This window comes from Diadema antillarum, unplaced genomic scaffold (assembly GCF_040938485.1).
Source record: "Diadema antillarum isolate AM-2024a unplaced genomic scaffold, OU_Dant_1.0 seq00001481_RagTag, whole genome shotgun sequence".
Classification (NCBI taxonomy): Eukaryota; Metazoa; Echinodermata; class Echinoidea; order Diadematoida; family Diadematidae; genus Diadema; species Diadema antillarum.
This window is the reverse complement of record NW_027272220.1, coordinates 488606-515658: the sequence shown is the minus strand read 5'-3', so window position 1 is coordinate 515658 and position 27053 is coordinate 488606. Positions and strand designations below refer to the sequence as shown.

The 27053-nt window shown below is 38.6% G+C and overlaps 1 protein-coding gene across 1 annotated transcript in view; it reads left to right on the top strand.

Moving 5' to 3' along the window:
- LOC139709932 (kinesin-like protein KIF16B) overlaps positions 1 to 27053 on the top strand; it is an 85066-nt gene that overhangs the window by 23604 nt on the left and 34409 nt on the right. The window contains exons 7-15 of the mRNA XM_071621888.1: positions 2361 to 2464; positions 3256 to 3325; positions 3956 to 4028; positions 4731 to 4798; positions 7300 to 7400; positions 9699 to 9833; positions 12638 to 12735; positions 13272 to 13343; positions 14745 to 14807. Of these exons, the coding sequence (XP_071477989.1) occupies positions 2361 to 2464; positions 3256 to 3325; positions 3956 to 4028; positions 4731 to 4798; positions 7300 to 7400; positions 9699 to 9833; positions 12638 to 12735; positions 13272 to 13343; positions 14745 to 14807 (784 nt within the window). The remainder of the gene's footprint in view (positions 1 to 2360; positions 2465 to 3255; positions 3326 to 3955; positions 4029 to 4730; positions 4799 to 7299; positions 7401 to 9698; positions 9834 to 12637; positions 12736 to 13271; positions 13344 to 14744; positions 14808 to 27053) is intronic.

The following is a 27053-nucleotide window of genomic DNA, read 5'->3' as shown; positions in this document are numbered from 1 at the left end:
AATCCCTCAAATATCAAAACCACAAGAAAGTGAGAGGGGGAGAAACAGACAGACTGAGGGAGGAAAAGGGATGAGAAAGTGAGGGAGAGAGAGGGGTGAGAGAGGGAGAGAAGAATAGTGAGACAGAGAAGGACAGAAAAGAGAAAAAGAACGAAGAACAATAAGAGAGAGGAAAGAAGAGATCAAAACAGATGGGAGCAAAAGGAGTTGCAGGAAGAGAGAGTCGAGGGAAGGAGAGAAGAACAATAAGAAAAGGAGAGCAGTAGGGAGAAGGAAGGAGAAAATAAAAGATATATGCGAGGGAGATGATTACACAGGGAGAAATGTAGGAGGGAGAGGTGAGTGAGAGAATAGTGCCATTTTCATTGCAAAAATTTCAAAATTTGGGTCGCCATCACAGTCATGTCTTTTTTGATTCAGCATTTTCACTGTAAAAAAAAAAAGAAAGAAACTTTTTGGGTCGCGATTATATGAGAAGAGCTGACCTGTGCATGTTATGAAGGGTATGCTCGCTAGTCTACATCGCAGAGCCAAGTCAGTAGTCAGTGCGCCACATCACAGCCGGTAAAAATAGCAAGGAGTGATGAGCACGTTGCATTGTGGGATATAAGATTTTGAAATTTTTTGTGGTCGCCTTTCTCACTGCACAACCTCACATCTTTTTGCAAAAAAAAGAGAAAAAATCATACAAAAGTATCACATCTTGGATTGTGACCCAAATCACGCAAAACAACACATTATTTCTGTTCTCATTGTAAAAATTTCTAAATTTATGTTGCGATCCTTATTGCGAATGGAAGTAACGCGTCATTTTGAAGGCTATGAGAACAATACAATGAGACTGATCGACAGAAGGAGAAGAAAGGCGGAGACAGGGAGGGAGGGAGGGAGAGAAATGGATAGGCAGAGAGATAGATAGGCAGACAGGGGAGAAAAGAAGAAGGAGAGGAAAGTGAGAGAGGGAGAGAGATATGATGAGAGAAGGGAAGGGGGATAAGAAGGGGACAGAAGCAAGTAGTCATAGACTCCCAATGGAAACAGTGATACAAACTGAGCCTGGCTGTGAGCCATGTCTGATTCAGTCTTAACCACAGAAACAAGGCATGGGAGGGGAAGTGGGAGGGAGTATAATGCACAGATGACTGACATAAGAGTAAATATCCACCCGGTAACATACCCACAATTCAGTAGACTACAAAGATTCTACACTTGCTTGATGCTGTAAACTTCAGTTTATATAGGGATAAAAGTTGTATGTGTCTCCAGCCACCAAGCAGCTAGATGGTGTGTGAAAATATCTCGGCTGAGAGGCATGTAAAAGAAAGAAATTAAATACTCTTTGAAGCTGATATGAATTCAGTTTAAGAGAACAATTTCTCTTGATGCTTTGGTCCCACTTATTGATTATGATGTTGTCTTTCCTGTGAAAGTCATCCCTCCCCACTTCTGTCTTCCAAGAAATGAATATTGCTATTGTTAGGGCTCACTCATAAGACCTTGTAGGTGTATATTTAGTGCCTGTGCAATGTTTTTTACATCATGGGGAGTGTCAAGGGGAAATGTGACGCACTGTGTACACAAACAAGGAACAACTGGCCAACCATGTACACAGGGCCAGACATATTTGCTGTCATAGAGTACAATAGACCAATTTGTACTGTTTTTGTTGGCTCAGAAGTGTGTGCCAGAATCATTGTTCTCACCATTTGCTAGAGAAATATTCTGAAAAGCAATGCTTGCATCATGATTTTGACATGAAGTGTACTCTTTTGCAGATAATTATATGATGCAAAACTCCCATAAGCATAACTAGAATATGTGTGTGTGTGTGTGTGTGTGTGTGTGTTTTAGTTGGGAGGGGGGGGGGAGGGCAAAACATTAGAGTATAGTAAAAATATGGATAAAATTTCAGCAATCATATAATCATATGAAATTGACATCTTGTGTGTATATTTGCTGCTGTAGTTTCATCTTTCATCTTCCATATATGATTATGATATACAATCATTGCACTGCAAAAATATTTAGGTTGTCCACGTATCTATACTTGTTTATGTATAGCTGCATTATGTCATATGGCTCTTCTGCACAAAGAAGTGAGAGAAATGAATTATGAGAAGTGTTTTCAATATTCAGTAATAAAAAGTCCAGCTAGACAGATAGTTTGACTCTAAAAGTTTCATGGTGCAACTTGCCACCGATGGTTAGGATGGCAAAAAGCATGGAATGATTGCCATGTGATTGCAGTAACCCTTTGCAAAAGATGTCTGTAAATGTCATAAATTTTGGATATTTTTAAGTGATGTCTCCATAAAATGTCGTGAATAAGGGATCAGTGTTTTTTGTGATTCTTTTTGCAGCTACCTTGAGATCTACTGCGAGCGTGTACGAGACTTGCTGAAGACAAGACGGGAGCACACCCTGAGAGTAAGGGAACATCCAAGAGATGGACCCTACGTACAAGGCAAGTTCCACCGCAGTGTCACCAAGAAAGCTCACTTCAGAGTAGTCCTGGTCTACTGTCATTACCCCTTTGAAAGATGATCAGTTTGTTTGTTTGTTTGTTTTTCCAGTGATACTTGCATTCTGAATGTCCAGGGATGCCAAGTTCAAAAAAATTTTATGAGTGAGATTTTCATGACTCGGCATCTCGGCATGCGAATATGCGCGCGAGCGAGGGTGTGGGAGGGGTTTTTCCCCCCCTCTGGCCTCCCACGGTAGGGAGCTTTTTCAATTTTTAGCTCTTGAAGGTGCGATCAGGTGCATACTTAAGTGACTAATTTTTACTCATTCGGAAAGACAAAAGGGAAATATACCTTCCATTGCAACTATCACTTTAATCTTTTGAGCTATGCTCATTATTATAAGCCCAAGTTGCAGACTTCGCCCGATGCGTGAGAAAAATGGGTGTCATGCGTGAGATCGTGAGATGGCCCCTAAATGCTTGAGTCTCACGCAGAATGCGTGAGACTTGGTAGCTCTGAATGTCTTTGAGAGCACCATGAATAGCTATGACTTTTACAATGCATCATAAACCCCTGTTCCCTGTTACTTGTTATGTGATCAAAACTTTGTTGAATCATAAAGATTAGAAGTGAAAGCATATGACATTTAATCCATGGTTTTGAATGTGTATTGACTGGATTACGTGTTCAACTGCATGTTAATATTTCTGGACACACAATGTGTGCACTGGTCCAGGAGCTCTGAATTTGTTGTAAAATGCATGTGCTCTTTGTTTGTCTCTGTCAACAGATCTGTCCAAACACCTTGTATCCGACTACTATGATGTCAAGACACTTATGGACAAAGGAAATATACAGCGGTAAATTTTGAGAGTATAAATGTACAGTTTATCTTTGCAGCACACATAGAATTCTGAAATGTAGACATCCTTCAATGTGAAGACCTGGTTTGCAGTTGATTAATCTGATGTGACTAAATTATGGTCTTTCCAAGCCAATGAATCACCTGCTCAACCATCACACATGATTATGCATGGGTCGTGGGACTATGCAAAATGGCAATGAGCAACTCTGGAGTTAATCAGTCGTACAAGCAATACTATGTTCCACAATCAAGTGACAACTATTTGTGGCCATCAGCTACAATCACCGATGCTTCCATGCCAGTTTTGAGGAGATTAGACAAAGTCTTAAACAGAAGGTGCAGCATGAACAAGTAAGTTTATTTAGCCATAGCAACAAATGCAATAACGTACCCTGTACGCATCACACAATAGTGCTATCTCAGGCAAAACATCAGCTAATTTCTAAGAAGCTATATGGTGTGAGTGAATTAAACTTTTGATCAGAATAAAATGCCACTCAGGTCCTCTCTTCTTCTTTTTTATTTGCCAAAATCCGGATGCAGCGTGTAGGTTGCTGCAGCCTCAGCAAATGTGGCAGTTTGCCCCAGAGATATACTTATAGTCTTTGTGTAATTGTTTTCTCAGGACAACTGCTTCCACCAACATGAATGATACCAGTAGCAGATCCCATGCCATTTTCACAATCACCTTCACTCAAGTAAGTGGAAGTTACTCAAGTTCTGAAACTCGTGATTCCCTCTCTATTATCTTTCATGCATTTTTTTTTTTTTTTTGGGGGGGGGGTCTGTTTATTTGATGTATTTATGTATGTTTTTATTATTTTGATTTATCTGATTCATTATCATTATATTTCATTTATTTTATTTGATCTTATCTCTTTGTTTGCTCATATATTCAATTCTAAGACTGAAGAATTTTGTGATAAATTTCTCATTGGAATGTGAGAATTGTTTGTAAATTTCAGTGTTGATGTCAGAAATGTACAAATTCATCCAAGAGGAAACTAATTAGAATAGTCATATGGTAGTGTTTGATATCCATATCAAACTTATTTTTGTTGTATAGTACTTTTTTTTTGGTCACCTTTACACACTGCTCCACTTTTCTCTGTAAGCAGAGATAAGAGAATCAAAGTCTTCCAGCATTTGATGTTATGAATTCATTCTTCTACTTGCCTAGATTTTGTCCATTACTTTAAATGTCCAATTTGTCTCATAGTGACAAGTTTGTTTTTGTATCAGTATCAGCCGTCAATCATTTGTGTAGAATGCACAGAATGTTGGCAAACCACGTAGTTCAGACTATCAATGCTCTGTCATCTCACAAGATCTTACCAAAAGCACACTGCGATTAGGCATGACATCATTCCACCACACCGTTTATTTTGTCTCCTCTGCAGGCCAAATACATTGCCGATATGCCAAGTGAGACTGTCAGTAAAATCAACCTTGTCGACCTAGCTGGCAGGTGAGTTCATCGAAGAGAAATGTGATGGCAGCAAATTGAAAGTGGGAAACCGAAACTGCTTGGGTCGAGAGGAAGCTATTAGAAGAGAGAGAGTCCCCAGAATTCAACACCTCCCCCTATAGCAAAACAGTCTCATGCAATAGTAACAACATTTTACAGACTGTGATTCCATGAGCATTAAAAGACAAGTTCACCGTAATATACATGTGAATTGAATACATAAGTAAAGGCTTGAGGAAAATCAGACTTTCTGTTCAAAAGTTATGAATTTTTGAAGTTTCAGTGCCGCCATCTCTGGATGATAAGAGTACTGCAGCTTGTGATGTCACATGCATAAAATGTTAAGAAGAAAATATAAAGAAATTCAACATATTTTCATTTTTGTCCCCGCTGAACGAGTTCGAGCAGGGGACTATGAAACGGGCTCCGTACGTGTGTGTGTCCGTCTGTCCGTCTGTCCGTCCGTCCGTCCGTCCGTCCGTCTGTGCGTCCGTGTGTGATCAAAATGTTCAATTTGCTACTTCTCTGTCATTTATGAGCCAATTTTGATTCTGTTTGCTTTATATGATAGCACTACATGGGAGCTTTGAAACTTCTACACAGAATTTCAGTTGTGACCTTTGACCTTGACCTTTGACCTATATTGTACATTTTGCTTCAAAATGCTACTCCTTCGCCATTTCTAACCCGATTTTGATTCCGTTTACTTTATGTGATGGCACTAGGTGAGGGCTTCAAAACTTCTACACAGAATTTTGACCTTTGACTTCTTTGAGCTTTGACCTTGATTTTTGACCTGTATTGTACATTTTGCTACAAAATGCTACTCCTTCGGCATTTCTAACCCGATTTCACTTCCGTTTGCTTTATGTGATGGCTCTAGGTGAGGGCTTCAAAACTTCTACACAGAATTTTGACCTTTGACTTCTTTGACCTCTGACCTTGATTTTTGACCTATATTGTACATTGGCTACAAAATGCTACTCCTTCGCCATTTCTAACCCGATTTCGATTCTGTTTGCTTTATGTGATGGCATTCGGTGAGGGCTTCAAAACTTCTACACAGAATTTTGACCTTTGACTTCTTTGACCTTTGACCTTGATTTTTTTACCTATATTGTACATTTTGCTACTAAATGCTACTTCCGGCGGGGACATATATTACGCACCGCGTAATTTCTACTTTTTCTTGTTTTTTATAAGAAAAGAGCACTTGACTTGCCTCTTTTAGAAGGTGGGGGGGGGGGAATAATATCACCTTTAACATATGACAGTAGCAAGTCAAGGGAATTTGTACATTTTGTAAAAATTTAATTTTATGGAATTCTCTTTATATTTTTCTTATATTGTTCTACGCATGCGACACATAAACTTTTTTAGTCTTATCCAGCAGTGATTGCACAGAAACGTTAAAAATTCATATCTTTTGAACGGATTGTCAGATTTTCCTCAAACTTTCACTGATGTGTTCTCACGATATTGCTGCATTAACTCAATCCACATGTACAGTGTATATGAAGGGGAACTTGTCTTTTAAAGGGAAAAATCACTCTTGTTGAATCCCATATGCACTTTGCTTTTCATGGCTTTATTTTGTTCATGACAGTATGAGCAGACTTGAACTAAATTGGGAAAGCTAAAATAGGGCTGTGATTATGACAAAGTAAAACATTATGTCTGACTGACTATCTAATCATTGCTCTTGAGTCTTTGCTCTCGAAACATTGTACTCGAATCCTTGTACATGAGTCATTGCACTCCAATCTTTGCTCTTGAGTCTTAGCTCTTGAGTCCTAGCTCTTGAGTCCTAGCTCTTGAGTCTTAGCTTTTGAGTCTTAGCTCTCAAGTCTTAGCTCTCAAGTCCTAGCTCTTGCATTTTAGCTATTGAGTCTTAGTTCTTGTGTCCTAGCTCTTGAGTCCTAGCTCTCGAGTCTTTGCTCTTGAGAGTTCTATGATTTTGCATTTGGTTTGTTTCATTTTGTTTTTAATTTGCTTTTTTATTTAGCACTGCTGCTATTTGTTAATTGATTATGAACTGAAAGTGCAACTATTTTCATTAAAGAATGGAAGCCTTGTTTGATGCTGATGAAGATATGTGTGGTGAAGCAAATGACTTAAGTGAAATCATACACAATGTAGCACTATTTTTTACAATTTTGTTAATCATCAGTAGAATTTTGCAGTTAATATTCAGCAAAATGTGTGTCGCTCATCACCTTGTGTAACCGGCAAAAGTCAAATTGTAATTTCAACATTGTCAAATTACTGAATTCCCATGGTTTCCAGTATCTCATGATATTTCCCACTTTATTTCCAAAAACTTCCCCTGAAGAAGGTAATTTAGCCTGTCAGCAGATGAGCATTATATGTTTCAGAAAGTGACTATGACATTCAGATGCAGTCTGGCCTGTAGGACATTGCATTTACCTAAAAATTCAGACAGGAGAAGTTCAAGATTGGAAACTTAATTTTCTAATAAATTTTGGCCCCTTTTGTTCCAGTGAGCGTGCCAATGCTACAGGTGCTACCGGAGAGAGGTTAAAAGAGGGCGCCAACATCAACAAGTCACTGGTTACCCTTGGCAACGTAATCTCGGCCCTTGGTAAGTCATGTTTGGCCTACAGTCCAGTTCATCAGACATTACTGCTCTGAATGAAATAAGAACTTTTAATACTGGTGCTGTTAGATACTGACATTAGTGCTTGACATTAACCTGTTGAGTACCGAATATGAGTACAGATGAGTACCGAATATACTCTTGCAGCAAAATCAGCCCGTCCTCAACGGGGTAAATTCAGCAGGCCATTGTAATCCTGCTGAAATCTGTACTATTCAGTGATCCATCCTTAAAAAGTATCAAAATCCATATCCTGTGATTCTGCAGTTGCCATGAGTAGAAAATGTGTGTGTGTGTGTGTGTTTTTTTTTTAACAATTTAGTACTGTATTTTGGCCTGCTGCAGAACCAGCATGGAAAACTATTTGTTAGATATGCCTTCATATATTGTCTAGAGAGGATAGTTTTGTCATTGTTAAATGTGGATAGAATGCCTCAAAGGTTTGTCAAACCTTATTGTGCTATTTTCAAAGATTTTTGTTCATGCTGGAGTGCTTTCATTGCTGATGGAGCTATAAGTCAAATTATGATGGATTACTGAATGTGGATGAAAGAGCTTGGCAAATTAAGTGAAGTACTTGGGCACACAAAGGCTTAAAGGGGCATAGTCCCGGCAGTGTAGAGGGCACTGTTGATGATACTGCTGATCACTGTTAGCATTGATACGAAGATTACCTAAGTTGAGCTGTCATCAAGAGTAAAGTGCGTAGGTGTTGCTAAGTAACGTTGCCTTCATTGTCTCCTCTGCGCATTGCGCAGTCTGTAGTAATGCCAGGGTGCGTGCATATGTGCTTGTTATTATGACATCACAAAAGAAGTTTGCTAAAGCTGTCATCCCCCTCAGCTGAATCATTAGCCGAACTGTGATCGGACCACTGACTACAGTGGATCGAACTTCTTCGGACTCGGGGAAGTGGGCCAAAGCGTAAGCGTTAAAGAGGAGGCGATAGCATCAGTCTCTATAAGAAACTTGCGCCGTACGCCTGCGTACGCATTTGACTAAAACACCGGGACCACATCATGCACCTTTAAGTTGTTGGCAATCAAAAATACAACATAAAATTTTAGGGAAATACTGATGTGTAGATGCCACACATTGGTATGTCAATGTCATTACCACCAATGGTGGTAACTATTGCACCGCTGGATGGACAGCCTCTAAGCTTTGTCTGTTTTGTCTGTGGCTGTTGAGGGTGTTTTGGCTTTTGCAATATTTGCTCCCCTGCACCACAATATTGTTCACTTGATAAGCTTTTATATGATGGTACTCAAATCAGATATGGTCAGTCAATAGACATACCGGTAAGTATGGAATAATAAGTCTGTTATTGTCCAGGGGAATAGAAGTATACCCTATATGTATTTGTTTGAATTTCCTGTTTGCTTTGCTCATGGCTGGCAATCAAAGTCTGGTATGCCCCCCCCCCCCCCCCCCCATATTGTACTTGTGGTCATGTACTGTCCAAGCTTGTGGGTGTGTGTTTACCAGATGCTACTTGTACAGTGGCAACAATATTTACTTTTGCGTGATTGTGGTATATGACCCCATCAAAGTATATTTTGGTGTCAAAGTCAGTTATTTGACACTCTGGCCACCTTTCAAGGTGCAATAAAATGTAAAATTGCACCGAATGGGAGAGTTACAGCTGTTTGAGCACCTCTAAGACAGTATGGAAAAGATGCAAATCGTGCACTTTTTTTCTTTGAGAGTTCACTCGTACTCATTTGTAATGATCTCATTTTTCAGGTTTTTCTTGTTAATATTTATAAATACATGCTATCTTTTACTCACAGTCATGTCTCCTGATCAGATTGTTAAAAATTCAAGTCAAGATATATTGTTTTTGTCCAAAAGATCTACTATTAAGAATGAAAAGTAGGCATATTCTTCAACTGTGTGATAAAAAACAGAGGTGTACAATGTACAGTAACAGATGTTAATTACATCAATAACTATGAACAACAAAGCAACACAAAATCAAAGCAATTCATGTATTTCTATAAATTGTACAATATATCATTTACATTTTTAAGCAATTGGTACTGCATTTATTACTATATTCTTTTTGGCAGAATCATTAAGGCAAATGAGATATGGGACAGATCAAAACGAGCCATGTCTTTATGTTACTGAAATATTCACACCCTATAGTATGCAAGTTATCGAACAGTGGGTCAAAGGTTCTGTAGACTCTTACTAAATCCTCTGTCCAAGGGCATCATCTGGTATGTTGTCTTCTTTGCAAACCTGTAAATTGGCATCCTTTCCCTCTCTTCTCTCCAGCTGATGCCTCAAACACAGTGACTAGTCCAGGAGGGAACAGGAAAAAGTCACTCTTCATTCCGTACCGAGACTCGGTCCTAACCTGGCTGCTGAAGGATAGCCTAGGTGGAAACTCCAAGACTATCATGGTAGCAAGTAAGTACTACACATTCATATATCTCAGTTACAAATGATCTAGTAGCAACAACAGTTAAAGTAATGGTAGTAGTAGTAGTACTAGTAGTAGTAGTAGTAGTGAAGATGAAGTTGTAGTTGGAGTAGTAGCAGTGCACATTCAATAGTAGTATTGCTAGTACTAGTACTAGTAGTTGTAGTAAAAGTAATAGTACCACTTGGTAGTCAGAGTAGTGGTAGATGTAGTAGTAGTAGTAGAAGTAGTAATAGTAGTGGTAATAGCATAGTATTAGCAGTCACATACAGTGGTATAGTACTATTACTAACACTGTTGACACAACAACTACTGCTACTACAAATACTACTACTACTACGACTACTACTATTACTATTACTATTACTCCTATTACTACTACTACCGCTACTACTACCATTACTATTATTGCACTACTACTACTACACTACTACTTTTACTGTTACTTTACTAATAATGCTAACTCTAGTTCTGCTACTTCTGCGCTATAGCAGTGACTGTTACCTCTAATTCTACAACCTTCATTACTACTACCTATGTCCTTGCTGCTTCTTTTATGGGTACTAAATCGACTATTCCTTTTTCTAGTTCTCTATACCCGCACTTGATAGTAGTGCGCTTGAGATTACATCACTGATCAGAAGTAGTTGAAATGTCATGCATTCTTTCATGGTTCATCAAGAACTATCTTCGTTGAGGATGTGATGTGTGGTATACAGGGGGGTTGCAGTCAAAAAATTAGGTGTGTGTGTTTTTACATCATGATTTCTTCAGGGATTCCAACTCTACTGCGTGAGGTGGGAGATTACTCACCTTGGGACCATTTTCTCAAAATTTCCCTCTCTCCTGCTTGAGTTTGAATGTCTCCTGCTGTTGTGGTGTGTTTCCTGCTAAAGATGTATTTTCTCCCACATAGAATTTAGGTCTCTCCTGCCCAACACTTATTTTATCATATAGGTTCAAAATTAAAGCTGAGATAGAACCAGAGAACATCTACAACCTTAGAGCTTCCAGGACCCGCTTTAGAACTCGGCCGCAAAGGACGTTACGCTTTAAGCTTGTGATGTGCACTCCCAGCACATAGTTTAGTGTTCGCATGATCATGCCATCAAGAGTCTCCAGTTTGCTAGGGGGTCCAGGCGGGAGAATTTCCTGTTTAAGAGGTGCTTAGGGTTGAAGCTACTTTTTTTTTCTTTCTTTTTGGCCAGAACATGAGGTTATGATGAAACCAGATGTAGAAACCCTTATGAATAAAAACTATGTCCTTGTTCTGCCAGGTGACTCCTAGACATGTTGTGACACTTGCTCTGTTGATTAAGGAGGGAGAAGATGATTAAGTGATGAGTTTGTGTAGAACACAGCAGATGTGTTTCCTGGGTGACACAACATTTGCTCCTCCGACAGTTGCTCCGGTGTTATCTTCTCCAAGGACTTAGGGTTAGGGTTAGGGTTGTAATAGGGTTTTAGGTTTAGTTTGATGTGAGGATTAGGGATAGGGTTATATTTGTGGATAGAATTTAAGTTTGGCTTAGTGTGCAGATATTTCATGGGAGTAATTGTCACAGGACCAAATGTCATGGAACCATTTCCTGAAGTGTGGCTACATGTTGGGCAGGAGACACCATGATGGTCTCTTAGTCATCCAAGAATTTTGGCTCACTCAGTGGTTTTCTCACTTATCAAAGGTCAGTGCTGCCACAGGCCTCAGAACAGGTGGCTCCTTGAAATTTTGTGGTGCTGATTTTCTGATTACTCAAACTTTTACTTCTTTGTAGGTCAGGTAATACATCTCTTAGGTCTATCATACTTCTATACTGACGTAGCTAAATCTATATGATCTATTAATCTCTCTAGATGTATCTGTCTTTCATTCTGTCACATCTTGTAGATGATTGATAGAGGGATAAATGGGTAGATTTGAATATGAATATATTGATAAGGTACATGCTTGAATGATCAATCAATCAGTTGATCCCTTGATTAATTGGATGATTGATTAATTGGTTAATTGATTGGTTGATCGATTGGTTGGTTAGTTGGTTGGTTGAGTGATTGCCTAGGGTACCCTATGATGCAAAGCTGGTTAGTTCTTCAATTTTAGTGTTTAATCAAATATTTTCAGAAGTGCTACATACCATGGTCTTGTCTGAGAGAATGTGGCAAGGCTTTGCCAAGAATAAACTACTTGCCATGTAGCCCAGTTTTTGGTCTAGTGACTTACATAATCCCTTCATGTAGAATCCCAGTTTATTACTGAGTGGCTGTAACCTACAACATAGTCAAATTGACCTAAGACTGATATGTAATGTTGGAATATATTTCTACTTTGTAAAGGACTTCCTGTTGTCCTTCTTTCAGAATCCTGGGGGCCGTTTCACCAAGCTCTAAAATCCATCCCAAGTTCAATTTAATTCATCTTAGGGATAAGTTTGGGATCAAGTGGTCCTCAGAAGTTTGAAACTATTTTTCTAAGCCATTTGGGAACAATATCTTGCACACACCCTGCCACATTCTAGAATACATCATAAATGTCTGTGTATCCTTCCCCACTAGCTCTGATCTGAATCTGTCCCAACTTTGGGTTCTTCATTCAGCAAGATTTAGTTCTCATGCTAGCGAAACGGAGCACTGGACAGCTGCTTCCGTCTCTCTTCTGTCTCCTTTTAAATAAACCATAGATTGTATTTATCAATATTTCAGCAGCTTTAACTCTTTCTTCCCGTATTGTTGTTGTTTTTTTAATATGTTAAAGCTCACCTTAGCTTTTTCTGCCTTTTCTCTCCTCCTGCAGCTATCTCCCCTGCAGACGTCAACTATGGGGAGACACTGAGCACGCTGCGGTATGCCAACCGTGCCAAGAATATTATCAACAAACCAACCATCAATGAGGTATGATCGTCCGTTTATGTGGATGGAGAAAATAAATGTATGTTTGTGGCTTTTGTTGAGCTGAACTGAGAACCTTCAATATAAATGAAATCACTTGGGGTAGAAAGTTATTTTGTCATGTATGTTGTTGTTTGTTTCCAGGAGGTTTGCGAGACTGACACCAATCAATATCAATCACATACGGTACATCATGGGTCTGACATCTTCAACCTGTGTCTAGTGACCATTTTGTTCGATTTAAACCATGGTTTTAACTCTCAGCTTACGATACTTTGACTAGCTTCATGCTACCCTCATCCTAAAATATTGTGGTTTTGGTTTAACCTGTGATTTCAGTCCTTTGCTTCAGCAGACATGGATTATGGTAAAATCTTCACAGACAAAAATCAGGACCACCATTTCAAATGTAGAAACTGTGATCATCAGAGTTAAGATTAACTACCAGCTTGACTAATGTTGGATGCTGTGTGTTATCCCAGTAAATGACTTGTAATTTAACTAGCTTCATCCTGAGTGATTCATTGTTCTCCTCTCAGGATCCCAACGTGAAGCTGATCAGAGAGCTCAGAGCAGAGATTGCCAGACTCAAGAGGAGGCTTGGAACGTCTGTAAGTATTTACATCATCTGTGCGGAATATGGTATTGACAGTACTGTCCTTTCCAAGAATATCACTAGCTGAATATGTTCTGTCATTCTACAACCTTTTTGTGATAGTCAAACCACTCTACCAAATACAACTTCAATTGGAGAAAAATTATGTTTTCCCCAAAAGTAAACTTTCAAAAACACATTGAGGTAGATGTCTAAATATACGCATGTACTTTGGGAGGACATTTTGTTTCATACTGGTATTGATAAGATTTCTGATGGCGTGGCACAGTGATAAAACCAACCTCAATTTAGTTCATAGCAGCATTTAATTTTCCAACTGGCTGTACAAGTCGAATGGGTCTCTCAGATAATGTGAGAATTTATTCTAGCTGTCTTTGAATATATGCAAATTTAAGTGTCAAGATGATTTTGTGTAACAGACAAGGCAGTTTCATTCTGTTTTATCTAATCAGTTTTCATGAAGAATCCTTGACTAGTTGATGTAGACTTCCAAATGTTGATGTGAAATTTGTCATATTAATGAACAGAAAGAGGATAAGTACAGCATTTTCCGTCCTGCTTTGTCATTCCATTTCTGATACACCTTGTGCTTGGCTCGTCCTCCCTTCCCCCACCCCCACCTTTCCCCTTCCATTAACACCTTAGCACCCCAATGCTGCTTCCATATAGAGGCCAAAACATTGCCAGTGAGAGTGACCCCTCGTAGCCGTCCTTCCCCCTCCAAAAAGGCCCATTCTACATAGATTTATGCACTGTGCAATTTCTGCCAAGGGTTTCTTTTTTGTGGTTTTTTTTTTTTTTGAAACATGTTGCAGTTTTTCAATGCCAGAAGGTGTCATAATGTTCATGCTCACGTAAGGGTTTGGATGGCTATGTTGACTTTATTGGGAGCTACATAGAGTGTATGTCTTCATGCTTTGGAAATGATCTGATGAGTTTTTCAAATTTCTTGGCCCCTGTTCTTTCCAGTAACACTACATGTGCCACATATTTTTTAAAATATTTTTTGGTAGAAAATCTTGGCTATCAAATTGTAAATTTTTGAGTTCAGATGTTACTTGAGTATCTGAGCTGTTTGTTCCTTTAATATCTGCCATGAATGTACATATCATCCAGATCATACTGACCCATGTTTAACAAAGTTAGTGATTTGAGATATAATGGTGCTTGTCATATCTCTATATGGTGAGTTGTCGATCTCTTTCAACACATGCATCCCAAGTCCACCACCACAGGTTTTATCTGCCAACAAGATGACATGCTGTCCATGCCATATGCAAAGTTAAACATGCAGATGGCATTTTGTTTTGATGTTAGTAACAACATTTTGTTTTAAGATTTAAGAATTAACTTAACGATAAATCCAATGTTTCCCTTTCTCCCACTCACTCCGAAGGACTTTGATGATCTCCAGATCGGTAGTAATATGAAGGACAAATTGCATGAGAATGAAGAAAGAGTGAGTAAATCACCAAGTATTTTGCACGGGTGTTAACTGGTAGTCCTACGGCAAATGCGTCTCTTGATCTGTATGTCTGTCTTTGTGTAACCTGATGTTTATCTATGTGCTCTTGTGGATGTGGATTTGTCTTCAGTGGTAACTGCAGTTAATGGAAGGACATTGCTGTAATGCAGATACACTCATAATTTAGAAAGCACCATTGAATTAACCCTCTTTCACCCATTGATTCTTGGCACAGTCCTGAGTATGCTATCTCATCTATCCTTTATGTCATGTGTTGAAATTGCTTTGTCATATCACAATGCATGGAACACTACTGACTCATTTATTTTCTCGTCTTCCTAGTTTGACTATTTTTTTTTTTCGCTGCTTCATTGGCCATTTCTTATTTTTTATTTTTTTCTTTCTTTCTTTATTTATTATAATAATAATAATCTTTTTTTTTTTTTTTTTTTTTTTTTTTTTTTTACAAGGGGGTGCATTCAGTGCCTGACATCTGTATTGGCAGAACAATCTTTGAATCTCATAGTTTGTTGAATGTGATAAGCATTTAAGTTTGCAGAAAAGCTGCAGCACTTGTTGCTTTTTCTTTTCATTTTGACAACTTTGATGCTAGATAAGGCAGCAACTTGTCTCATGTTTTGATGGGTTTTTTTTTTTGTTTTTGTTTGTGGTGAATTGTGGTGCTATCTGGACTGCCACACTGATGTGTGGGACATTATTTCATGACCACATACACACCATCATACACACCAAGGGGTGCAAGATATCTCTCTTCCACTTCAATGCACACACATACATGTTTACACACATAAACACACATACACACATACATACATATATTGTATAGTACTGTGGATGCTGAGCATTTTCACAGAGGGTATGATCATTAATTTTGTGAGTAAAAATATGTAGAATTTGAATTAAATAAATTAATTAAATATTGCCCTCCAGTGTAGATTGTGAGCACTAGGTATGAGAGTGATAGTACAAGTTGTAGGTACAAACATGCAACATTGGCAGAGGACAACAGTTGAACACAGAGACCTTGCTTACTGTTTACTGTGTTCTGCTAATAGGTGGTTCCCAATTTCAAATTCAACCAATAAGCTAGTTCGGAGTTAGCTCATGGGCGCATTGGTACGAATGACCTTTCTCTTTTCTCAGTTGGTTAGGGGCACTTAACTGGTTTTAGAGTGACATAATGCATAAGCTTTACATAACAACTTATGGGATTCACAATCCTGTTCAAACAAAGAATAGAGTTGCGTAGACCAGATGAGCAGAACGATCCGTCAATTTACACTTGGGAAAGCATCCATTTCATTATTTTGCATTGAATGTATTGACAATCTCTTTCTATTGATATTGCCAAATACCACTTTTGCTGTCAGGTGGATGTGCTGGCAAGCAGCATTTATAAGTATCTCATGAATAATCATTACATTACAGATGCTTATCCCAGTGAACTTAAAAACCATTATGCCTGTTGGTCCGAATGACCTTGTTTCTGCTCATGCGCAAAGTGGAACTACGAACTGGCTTATTGTCTTACAACTCTTGATTCGCGATATATCATATCTGCAAACATATGGCATCTACTGTACAGTACAGTACACTACAGTACAGACCAAAGACAAGTAAAAAGGACATAAATTGTTAACATCAGCTTGACTTTACTTGCAATTCCGTTGCTGTAAATTACGGTAACATACTTGGATTTACAGATCATACAAACACAGGAAAAGATGTTACCAGCTGTTGAGTTTATGCCCTGTATCCATCCAAGTGTTGGATGCGTTACAGCCATTTTGTCAGCCTGTCCTTTGTAATGGGCCACTGCCTCTTAATATTGCCTAAAAATTGATAATTTGCTAATCAGATGTCAATACAATGTCATATCCCATGCCAGTACCCGCCAATAGACATACACAATATTGCTTTGAGTGGGCATTATGAAGTGATGTTGATACAGTCTGTCCTATCAGTTTTTCTTATGAAATAATCTTTATTTCCTTTGTGGTATTGTGAATTTTCTTAGAGATGAATAATTCTATTTTTTATGCATTCATTTAAAAATGTACAGGTATTTTCAACTCATGTCTAGTAATACATAAAGACATGATATAATGAATGCAAGACTTTACCCATTCATGGGGAGTGGCATGGAATTTCAGCATCAACTATAAAATTAAAATCGAATGTCACACATCCATATTCTGATATACAGTACTGCTACTGTTTTCATTGACATTTAAGTTCAAGTTGACTCACTGGCTGTCAAACTCGTAGTGCTTTGTAGCTGTAATCTTTTGTAGTCCTTGGGGTGTTTCACAAAGAAAGTACAATGTAAGTCAAACTTAAAAGTTAAGATCGACTTAGAATTATGGAATGCTGTTGGTTTCTCTTTTCAGTTGTATCTAATGTTTTCAGAATCCACTTCAAATTGTTATCAAAATTTACAGAAAAAAAATGTTTACTTTATTTTGTTCATTAATATCTGTATCAAAAAGTCTTCAAAGTATTCTTTTTTTTATGAAAAAAAGAAAATTATTGAAATCACACACAGCCCATCATTAAGTTGATCTTAAAATTCAAGATGGACCTAAATTCTTTGTGAAATACCCCCAGCTGTTTTAATGACAGAAAGTACTACCAACTCTAATATCCTTAAAACAATGTCACCTCACTTCAACATGTCTACGTGTATCTTTCAAAGAATGGTCCACAGATACATTGTGTCTCTCTTTGACTTCAAATATCATGTTACTCACAAATATGAGGATGTGGCATGGGTGACTACAACTCGATTTGGTGAATATACACCATCATCTTTTTTTTTCCCACACTGAAATAACTGAAGTATGACCATCAACCTGTCCTCAAAGGCCACCTGCTCTTAACATCATGTGTCTGTCTTTCCTTTTGTATGCAAATTCACCTGCTGGGTGACTTGACGTTAAATATTTTGTTTGCCGTAAATGATGAGTTTCCATACAGTACACTTCTCGTATGTATCATTTCTAGCTTACCTTGTGAGGTGTGACTTCACAATTATGGTCTGCAAAGACAGAGTAATGAGAAATAACTAAAAACTTGAGATTCGGCAAGGAATTTTGAATGTTTCTTCATTACTGTCTTAATTTAACCAGCACCTATTCTACAAATTTAAAGTTGCCTACTTGTTAGTCTGTAGCTCATGAGAATAATGGACCCAAATGAGATTCAAGTTTTACAAGGTTTCTTTAAAAAACAAACATAACAAAAAAACAAAAACAGCATTCATGTCACATACAAGATCGTTTCAGATGCTCACATTTAGACAATATCACTGCAATTTGCAGTGAGAGAGACAATGCTGCTATAAGTCTTGTTTAAATTTTAGGATGCCTTTTTCATGCCTCCTACATGAAGTGTCGCTGGAGGCATTTTGTTTTGGGGTTGTTCGTCTGTCCTTCCATCCTTCCGTCTGTAAACAGTTTTGTGGACAGCGACACTTAAACCATGTGAGGTATCCAACTGAAACTTCGTATTTGTAGGGATGAGTGGATGAAGTTGTGCGTATCAACTTTTGGGTGCACATGCTCAAAGTCAAGGTCAAATTCTTAAAATTTTCCCTAATTTCTGAATTGCTTTATGGTATTTTTATTAAACTGAGTGTATACATGTATTACCAGGTAGAAATTCTCTAGGGAAAGCTTTGAGCCATGGATTTTAAATTCAAAGGTCAAGTAAAAATGTTAAAATTTCACATTTTTCTGCATAATTTGGAAATGGCTTGTGTTAAACTTTTAATATATATATGCAGAATCTGCCTGATAATGATTCTTTCAAGAATTCTTGCATCTTGTGGTCAAAGTTCAAGGGTCAAAGGTCAGGTGAACATCCCAAAGTCTGCTATTTGATGCTGAAATTACACTATTTTCTCCATATCTTAAGAATTACCCAGTGCATACACCTAATTAAGCTGGGTATTTGCTTGTATTACTGCACAATGATTCTGTAAGGAAATATTTGTGGCATCAAACTTTCAAACACGTGATTTAAATTTTGTACCAATCATGTGAGATAGTCATCTCACACTATCAATGTGTACAACAGACCTAGGGGAGAATAGTGCGATATGGTGGAGGCATACCAGTCACCATAGTAACATTAATTCTAGTTTTCTTTTATTATGTCTATCTAATCTCACCCAGTCGCAGATATTCAGCATAAATATTGCAATAGACGACTGAAAAAAGTAAAGTGCAGCATCATGAGAAAAAGTAGGCTTGCAATGCATTCATAACACTTGCAGGAAAATCAGGTTTGTCCAATGCTTACAGTTACCTTAGAAATGATGATGATATTGACTATAAAACCTGTGCACATATGTTTGTGTGGCTCCTCGTGCAGGGGTCAAGTGTCGGGCAGTTTTCCTTTCTCTGCAGAGACATGGACAGTGCTTTTTGAAAAAGACTCTGCGAAATGTAGAATTTGTGATCATATAGATGAACGGGTTCATTGTGCTGTTGAACTTAGCCAGGAACCCAAATGCGGCGCTAAGCTGCCACGGGAACTGTTTTCCAGTGATGGCGCGGTACTGCATCCCCACTACATAGGGTCCCCAGCAGGTGAGGAAGGCTACAAAGACAACAAACACCCTCAATGCCTTCTTCACATGCTGCTGAGTCTCCCTGACGGAGTCAAGTTCCCCATCCTGTAAGGCTGCCCTCTGGAGATAGATGCTCCGCTGGGCTCTCCAGCTGATGCAGGCGATCCGGTAGGAGCAGAAGCAAATGATGCAGAGGGGGGCATAGAAGCCACATGTAAGCAGAGTGAGAGTGTAGACAAGGTCCCCTTTGTTGTCACGGTGACTGCACAGTTGGAAACTCTGGGCTGGAACTCAGCGAAGTGTGGCACAGCTGCAGAAGAAGCAGCCACTGCCCCTCCATAGATCCAAGTGAAGAGCAGCAGCCATGTGATGCGCTGCTTGGAGAAGAGCTGCTGATAGCGTAAGGGCCTCGAGATGCAGATGTAGCGGTCCACGCTAATAAGGGCCAGTGTCACGATGGAGACGACGCCAGCGACAATGGATGTAGCAACCATTAAGCGGCAGAAGAAATACTTGTCTCCCATCTGTGTGGCAGGGAAGCAAAATGGAAGGCAGAATACCCCAACTGTGATGTCGGAAATAGCCAGGTTGATGAGACAGAATCCTATGAGGAGGGAGGAATAAGAACAGTAGATGTTAGGGAGATGATGTTAATGTTTTCTTCTTAGCCAAATTGTTTTCTTATCAACCATAATGTCTTTTAGTACTTGATGAAATTAACGCCTAGATGATTGTTATTTACAGTTCATTTACTATCTCTACTTCCCCCTAACTTTACATTGATATTATGGTGTATGCTCATTTACTAGAGAGAAAAAAATGAAAGTGATGCATTGTGGGATTTGTACAATATAGCCTTTAAATATCACTTCTCTGAAATAACCATTTCCATGCCCTCTTGTAGTACTCCTTTCTGGTTGGTGGAAAGATAACCAATTGATCCAAAGTGAATGAAAAACAAACAACTTAATTCCAACGGTTGTGAATTGCCTCACAATTTTGTGAGCAATTAAGCTGCCGCCTGACAGTTCTCTGGTAGAGTGACGCCACTCACCTGTTTGATTGAAGAGACTGGACGAGGAGGCTATGGTTCTGATTGACAGGCAATTGCTTGTGGTAATGGCCGCAATGAGGATGCAAATTATCGTTATTAAGGTATAGTTTGGTACCACTACGCCAGGAGGAACCAACTCTGTTGTCTCATTGAGAAGTTCTGTTATGGTTGCAATGTCCTGTAAAATACACAGCCAAAACACATGACAAAAAGTAACAGTTGAAAGGAAAAATGGACCATTTTGTATTTACATACATGTATATAAATGTAATCATCCAATTTCATCCATATGTATCCTGAGAATCTTTTAAAAGCAAACCATGAGATTAATCTACTTCGAAGCTGAGCATTTTCAGTTCTAAACTTTGAGTTTTGAAATGTCACTTTGTTGGATAATCATTCCAGTTTCATTGCTAGTTACCTCCGCCAAGGGAGGAGGTTATGTTTTCACCGGCGCTGGTTTATTTGTTTGTTTATTTGTTCATCTCTATGCAAAATAACTCAGAAAGTTGTGAACAGATAAAACTTACAGGAAAGGTTGAGAATGACAAAAGGAACAGCAGAGTGGAATAGTGCAAAAACAAAAACACTGAAGTGTCTTTGTGGGCGTATGCTATACTGTCACACACCAGTTTCAAAAGTGCATCTTTTTCCCAGTTGTTTTGTATTTTAATACTACAGTGTCACTTTGTAACACTCTTGCTTTTTATGATTTTTACATTTTCAGCTCATAGATTAATGATATTGCTGCTATCAACATCCCCTTGAAGTTAAAGGTCGTGTTTACCCTTGGGAGCAGTGATTTAAAAGATGTTCAAGATATCACTTTTAATGCATCTACATGTTGGTCAGTTGTTTGACAAAATATCCTACCCTATAGGATTTTTGCAATAAAGCCTAAAATATTAGGAGATATCACTATTTTTCTCATTAAACCATAACTGTAGATGGTTTAGTCTGGAAACATTTTTATGCTTCCACCACGAAGTGGTGCCGGAGGCATTATGTTTTCGAGTTGTCCGCACGTACGTCCATCCGCATTCGTTTACGCGATAACTTGAGTAATATTGACTTGAATTTTACCAAACTTGGTCCAAGTATAAAGTATGATGGGGCAATTACTTGATTAGATTTTGGGTGAAATCGGCAAAAGGTCAAAGGTCAAGGTCAAATCATTAAATTGTATCTGTTTACGCGATAACTCAAGACTGGATTCAGCAAATTTCACCAAACTTTGTCTGAGGATGATGTATAATTGATTAGTTTTTGAGTGAAATTGGACAGAGGTCAAAGGTCAAAGATCAAGGTCAAATCCTAAAATATATCTGTTTGCTTGATAACTCAAAACTGGATGAAGCAGCTTTCACCAAACTTGATGCAAGGATGATGTTTGATGGGGCAATTACTGTATACGCCGTTATTTTCGCGAGGGTTTTATTTTCACGAATTTCGCGAGCTTCGGGCTGATCGCAAAATTAAAGACACGCGAAAATATTACCCCGTCATACCTTATGTGCAATTAAATGACAAAATGCATCCAAGGCTGGCCGGACCAGAACGCGGCTACATCGCCAGTACGTACACATACTATATTAATTACTAGTACGTACGCTATACTATGGTGCGACCAAAGAGGTTCTATAGAACCTCTTTGGCTGCGACCGATTGTGGAAGTGCAGTACGATGCTAAACGTGCGTTAAAATGCGCTATCTCCGTGCTACGTTACCCGTACGCAAACGAACACCGGCTCGACGAGGTTGGGTACACGGGTGAGGCCTAGGGATGCATGAAGCCCGACCAGACGCCGTGTGCGCAGGGCCGTACAGACGCCATGCGCAGCTAGGTGTAGCTAGTGCGACACTTGTGTACAGCGACAGGGCCAAGTATATAGGATGCATGTAAAACTTTCGCTAGCGCTAGCGCAGCTTTGAAACTTTTTCGTCTATTTGTTGCAACATTTGGCAGGTACTGAGTACTTGTGAATGCCGTAATTGTTTTATTTTATAAATCTTCAACTATGTCATTTCTATTTTCATGTTTGGGAGTCACAATGCAAATGGAAAAATGTTTCGAGTACGTTGGCAAGTGTTTGAACGTGTTTCTCGGGCTTGGCAGTAGACCCTACTACTACTATCAATCGCGAATTTAACAACACGCGAAAATGCCACTGATACCGTGATTCGCGAAAATATCTGTACGCGAAAATATTGGCGTATACAGTAGTTGAGTAGATTTCAATGACATTGGCAAGAGGTCAAAGGTCAAAAGGTCAAGGTCAAATGCTAAAAACATTGCTATTCCCCCCATATCCATGCAATTCTCGAAGGTATTTTCTTGGAACTTGGTGTAGACATGTACTACTGCATAAAGATTCTCCAGAGAGAGGTCAAAGGTTAGGTGAATATGTCACAATTTCACTTTTCTCGCAAATGGTTCAATGTATCTTCATGGGACTTGGTGCATACGCATGTACTGACTGGCAGGGATTTTCTAGGGAATGTAGGGGTCATGGGTCAATAGTCAGGGGGTCAAAGGTCAAGGTCAACTCCTCAAAATGTTACTATTTCACTCATACTATTATATGCAATGCTTGCATTATTATTTTTAAAACTAAAACTTACATGTATATATTCCCTAATGGAGATTCTCCGGGAAATTTCCTGCCAGAAGGTCAACGGGTCAAAGGTTAAGGGTCAAAGACCAGGTTTAAATGAAAAAAAAAATTATACTGTAATTACACTCTTTCTTCATACCTTGAAAATTACTCAATGCATAAACTTATAAAAGGGTCAGTCAGAAGTCAAGTAAAAATTCTCAATTCCCCAAATACAGGTACCTGCACTCTTAGACAATTATAGCAAACCTAGTTCAAGGAAAGTGAACATTCAAGATATTTCTGACAAACCTGTCATTTCGATATTTTGTCAGTTTTGTGAAACTGTCATAACACATTGTGAAGACATTGTACCATACATAGACCTATTGGGAGAATCATGCATTATGGCGGAGGCATCAGTCGCAAGAGCGACATTTCTGGTTTTCTACTATTGTTCACATTTTGTATACTTAACAATACTAAACATTGATTATACTAGTTCAAATTGTTACAGTGGTTGTTTCTATCCCTAACTCACATTTTAGAACTATTTTGAAGCACTATTGCCGGGTTTTTGTTTCATCATTCTGCAAATGGTAAATCATGCCTTTTAAGGTTTGTATTAAGTACCCCAACAGGAATAGACATTAAAGTGCAGAATGTAACCACAGGAGATTGTTCAGTTTGAAGTGGGGGTGCGGAGATGGGGGTAAAAGATGAATGAATGAATGGAAGAGACCAAAAGTGGGATGTGCAAGGCTGCAGATATTGGGTGGTAATGAGGGGCATTGAAGGAGTAAACCCTTATTGTGCTTAGTGTGTTCATTGTCACAGCAGCCTGGAGTGCTTTCTTTGGCTGGATGGGTGCAAGAGATTACCTCATCACCCTCATCCCCATTGTGTTACCATGGCCTTCCTGTTGCTATACCTGAATGGGCTTTGTCTAATCTAAAACTGGGTCAAGTTTGGTGGGATTACCGAATGCTTATGAAGAAGCTAGACAGCTACTATGCCTGGGCACATCAAGGGTTAAAGGTTCTCTGAGATACAAATGCATGTTGATTTGAGTTGACTTATGATACCCTCAACATCACCTTTGTGATGAAATGAATTTTTAATAACATCCATATATTTTTTAATAATTTTTATTTTATTTTTCTTCAGATTACTTGGATAAGTCCACAAAAAATCCTTCCATACCAATATTTCTGCTGTGACCTCATCTGTCAATCATTGCTAAAGTACTGATATGTTTAACAAAAGACATTGGAATGCACCTTACCCTCTACTCAGCATAACTTGTATGTTTCTGTGATATTAATGTGACTAACAAAAGACATGGCGAGGGAACATGCAAGTTATGCATTTGTATTTCAGGGAACCTTTAAGGAAGAAACATATTAGTGACTGGGAGTGTAAATATGATTAATGTGACATAGTCTTGTTTTTCATCTTCTGCATTGCTTGTAGGGAGCTTACGATTTGTGACGTGGGCGCTTTAGACAACGATTGCGTCGGCCATTCTCTTCTCTCCCTGCATCGTGTTGCATAATAGCCTTCGATTACCTGAGGTCGCAACCTCTAAAAAATTAAATAGTGCCTCTATATGATCAGTGCATCAAGTAGCTCTCTGCGTTGTGAATTGAGTGGATGTGAAAGTGGCCCAGAACGCGTGGTGAAAACTCAGATGATGTGAGCTTCTGTAAAAGTGGAAATTTTTGCGCATTTTGCGCAACAAGAAACTAATGTGAAAATAAAAGCAAGCAAACATTTTTGCTTGCCATATGATCCAGCAGATGCTGTCTTGATTCCACGGAACTGAAAACACATGAAACTCATCTTACTGCGCCAAGTGTGAAAAATTAGTCTTGCTAAATATCCACTTTTACAATTTATATAATATTATATAGATGGGTTTTGATGAGCAGTTTTACGTGTGCGCAGAGTATTTTTTTTTCCTTTGAAAGTCTGTGTCGCAAAAATCTAAAGCTCCCTTGTGTGTAGTGCTGTATGTCACAGGTATCAGTTGGTACCATTGGGTTTAATAGTTGACTCCATAGGTATAAATGTCTTTCAGAATTACATTGGTGCTTAAATCAAAATTGTTTGCTTATTCCACTATTTTCTTGTTCCGTTTAGGGGTGCAAGAGAAAAGTTGATCTCTTGGAAAAAAGGGGAGAAGGGAGAGAGAAAGAAATTGATTTAAAATGTCTATAAGGACATTCAATGCTGGTGTACAGTCTGAAGAGCATGTGTTATACAGAAGTCATACCTGGTATGTCTCCTGCTCATAAGGGGGAAACAGCAAAATGGTTAATGGTTAATTTCTCTGATTGAACGTAATGAAGTAAATTTTGTTTCAGTTTTTGGAGAGGAATATGTAAGATATTTTATTTCATTTTTTTCTTCTTCTGATATGAGACCAAGAAGGTATTAGACTCACCTTGATTAGATTCTGTACCCCCATACAATAATTCATCTTTGATGAGTGTTTTTTTTTGTGTGAATACCCCACCCACACATGTAGTGTACAAACGAGTGTATATATTGAGGTAAATAAGAATCACTCTGAGGTTGGATGGCCGGGTGGTTGGACAGACAGGCAGTCCATCGGGCGGTCCATTGCAAAATCGTGTGGCAACATGTGACCACTATTGTATGCGGATAATATGCAAACTTTATCTTCTGTCATTGTAGAACAAAGTGTTGCTGTGGCAATAACAAATCATGCAAAATATTGTAGATTTTGCTAAATCCCTCAGTTTTCGAGTATTTGACTTGAAATTTGGAACATGGGACTGGTGTAGCATGTATATAGATGTGGAGACTTCATCTTCAGTCTTTGTCAGATGGTAGTTGCCTTGGTAACAACATTATTTTTAATGAAAATCATACAAATTGCCAGTGGATTTAGCTAACTCCCTCAGTTTTGGAACAATTTGATTTGAGGTTTGGTACATGTGACAAAAATAAATTTCAGATGTGCAAAACACATCTTCAGGCAATGTCGAACAATGTGTTGTCATGGTAACAGCATTTTTTTACTGTATAAATCTTGCAAAAAAAAATATGAATTGAATTAGCTCCCTCAGTTTTTCAGCATTTGAGTTGATATTAGGCACATGTGACTGTTATGCTATATAGATGTGCAAACTTCATCTTTCATCAATGTCAAACAATGTTGCTATGGTTGCAGCATATTCTAAATGAAAATCATACAAATTACTAGTGGATTTAGCTCAACTCACTCATTATTTTATTTATTTATTTTTTTTTGCATTTTACTTGCAGTTTGGCATGTGTGACCAACTTAAATTTTGATGAGCAGAACACACCTTTTATGTTGAATAATGTATTGCCATGGTAACAGCATTTTCAAAATAAAAAAACATACAGTACATAAAATATTGTGGATTAAGCTAACTCCCACAGTTTCAGATGGGATTATTAATCTCATTCAGCAGTAGTTGTAATTTTTTTCTGATATGTAGTAGGATTTTCAGACTGCCAGTAGAAATAAATACTTATGAGACACTGACCTGATGAATCATGATGAGGAAGAGTCACCGTCACAGAAGCACGGCAAATAGAAGCAAAACCACTCCACACTTGGGTCAAAAACCATATACATATGGACCCAACCCCTTCCAGAGTCACTACTGATATCATGAGAGAGATGGCCAGTAAACTTCCTCTGGTCTTGATACCATGCATTTGATGGCCGTCATGGCTCAATGGTGACTGAAGGTAATCAGGGCATTCACAATTTGTCACAAAGGGCTTGGGGGTGAGAGGAGGATGACCATCCCCATTGGACAGTGGTCACTGTGTCACATGGTGAGTGCACAGCCAATCAGCTGGGCGGAGGCAACCTGCCATGCCCTGGTCCTTTTAGGAGGAGGCAGAATCCATGGTGGATTTGTACATGCGCAAGAGCAAACATGTGTGTGTGTGTGTGTGTGTGTGTGTGTGTGTGTGTGTGTGTGTGTGTGTGT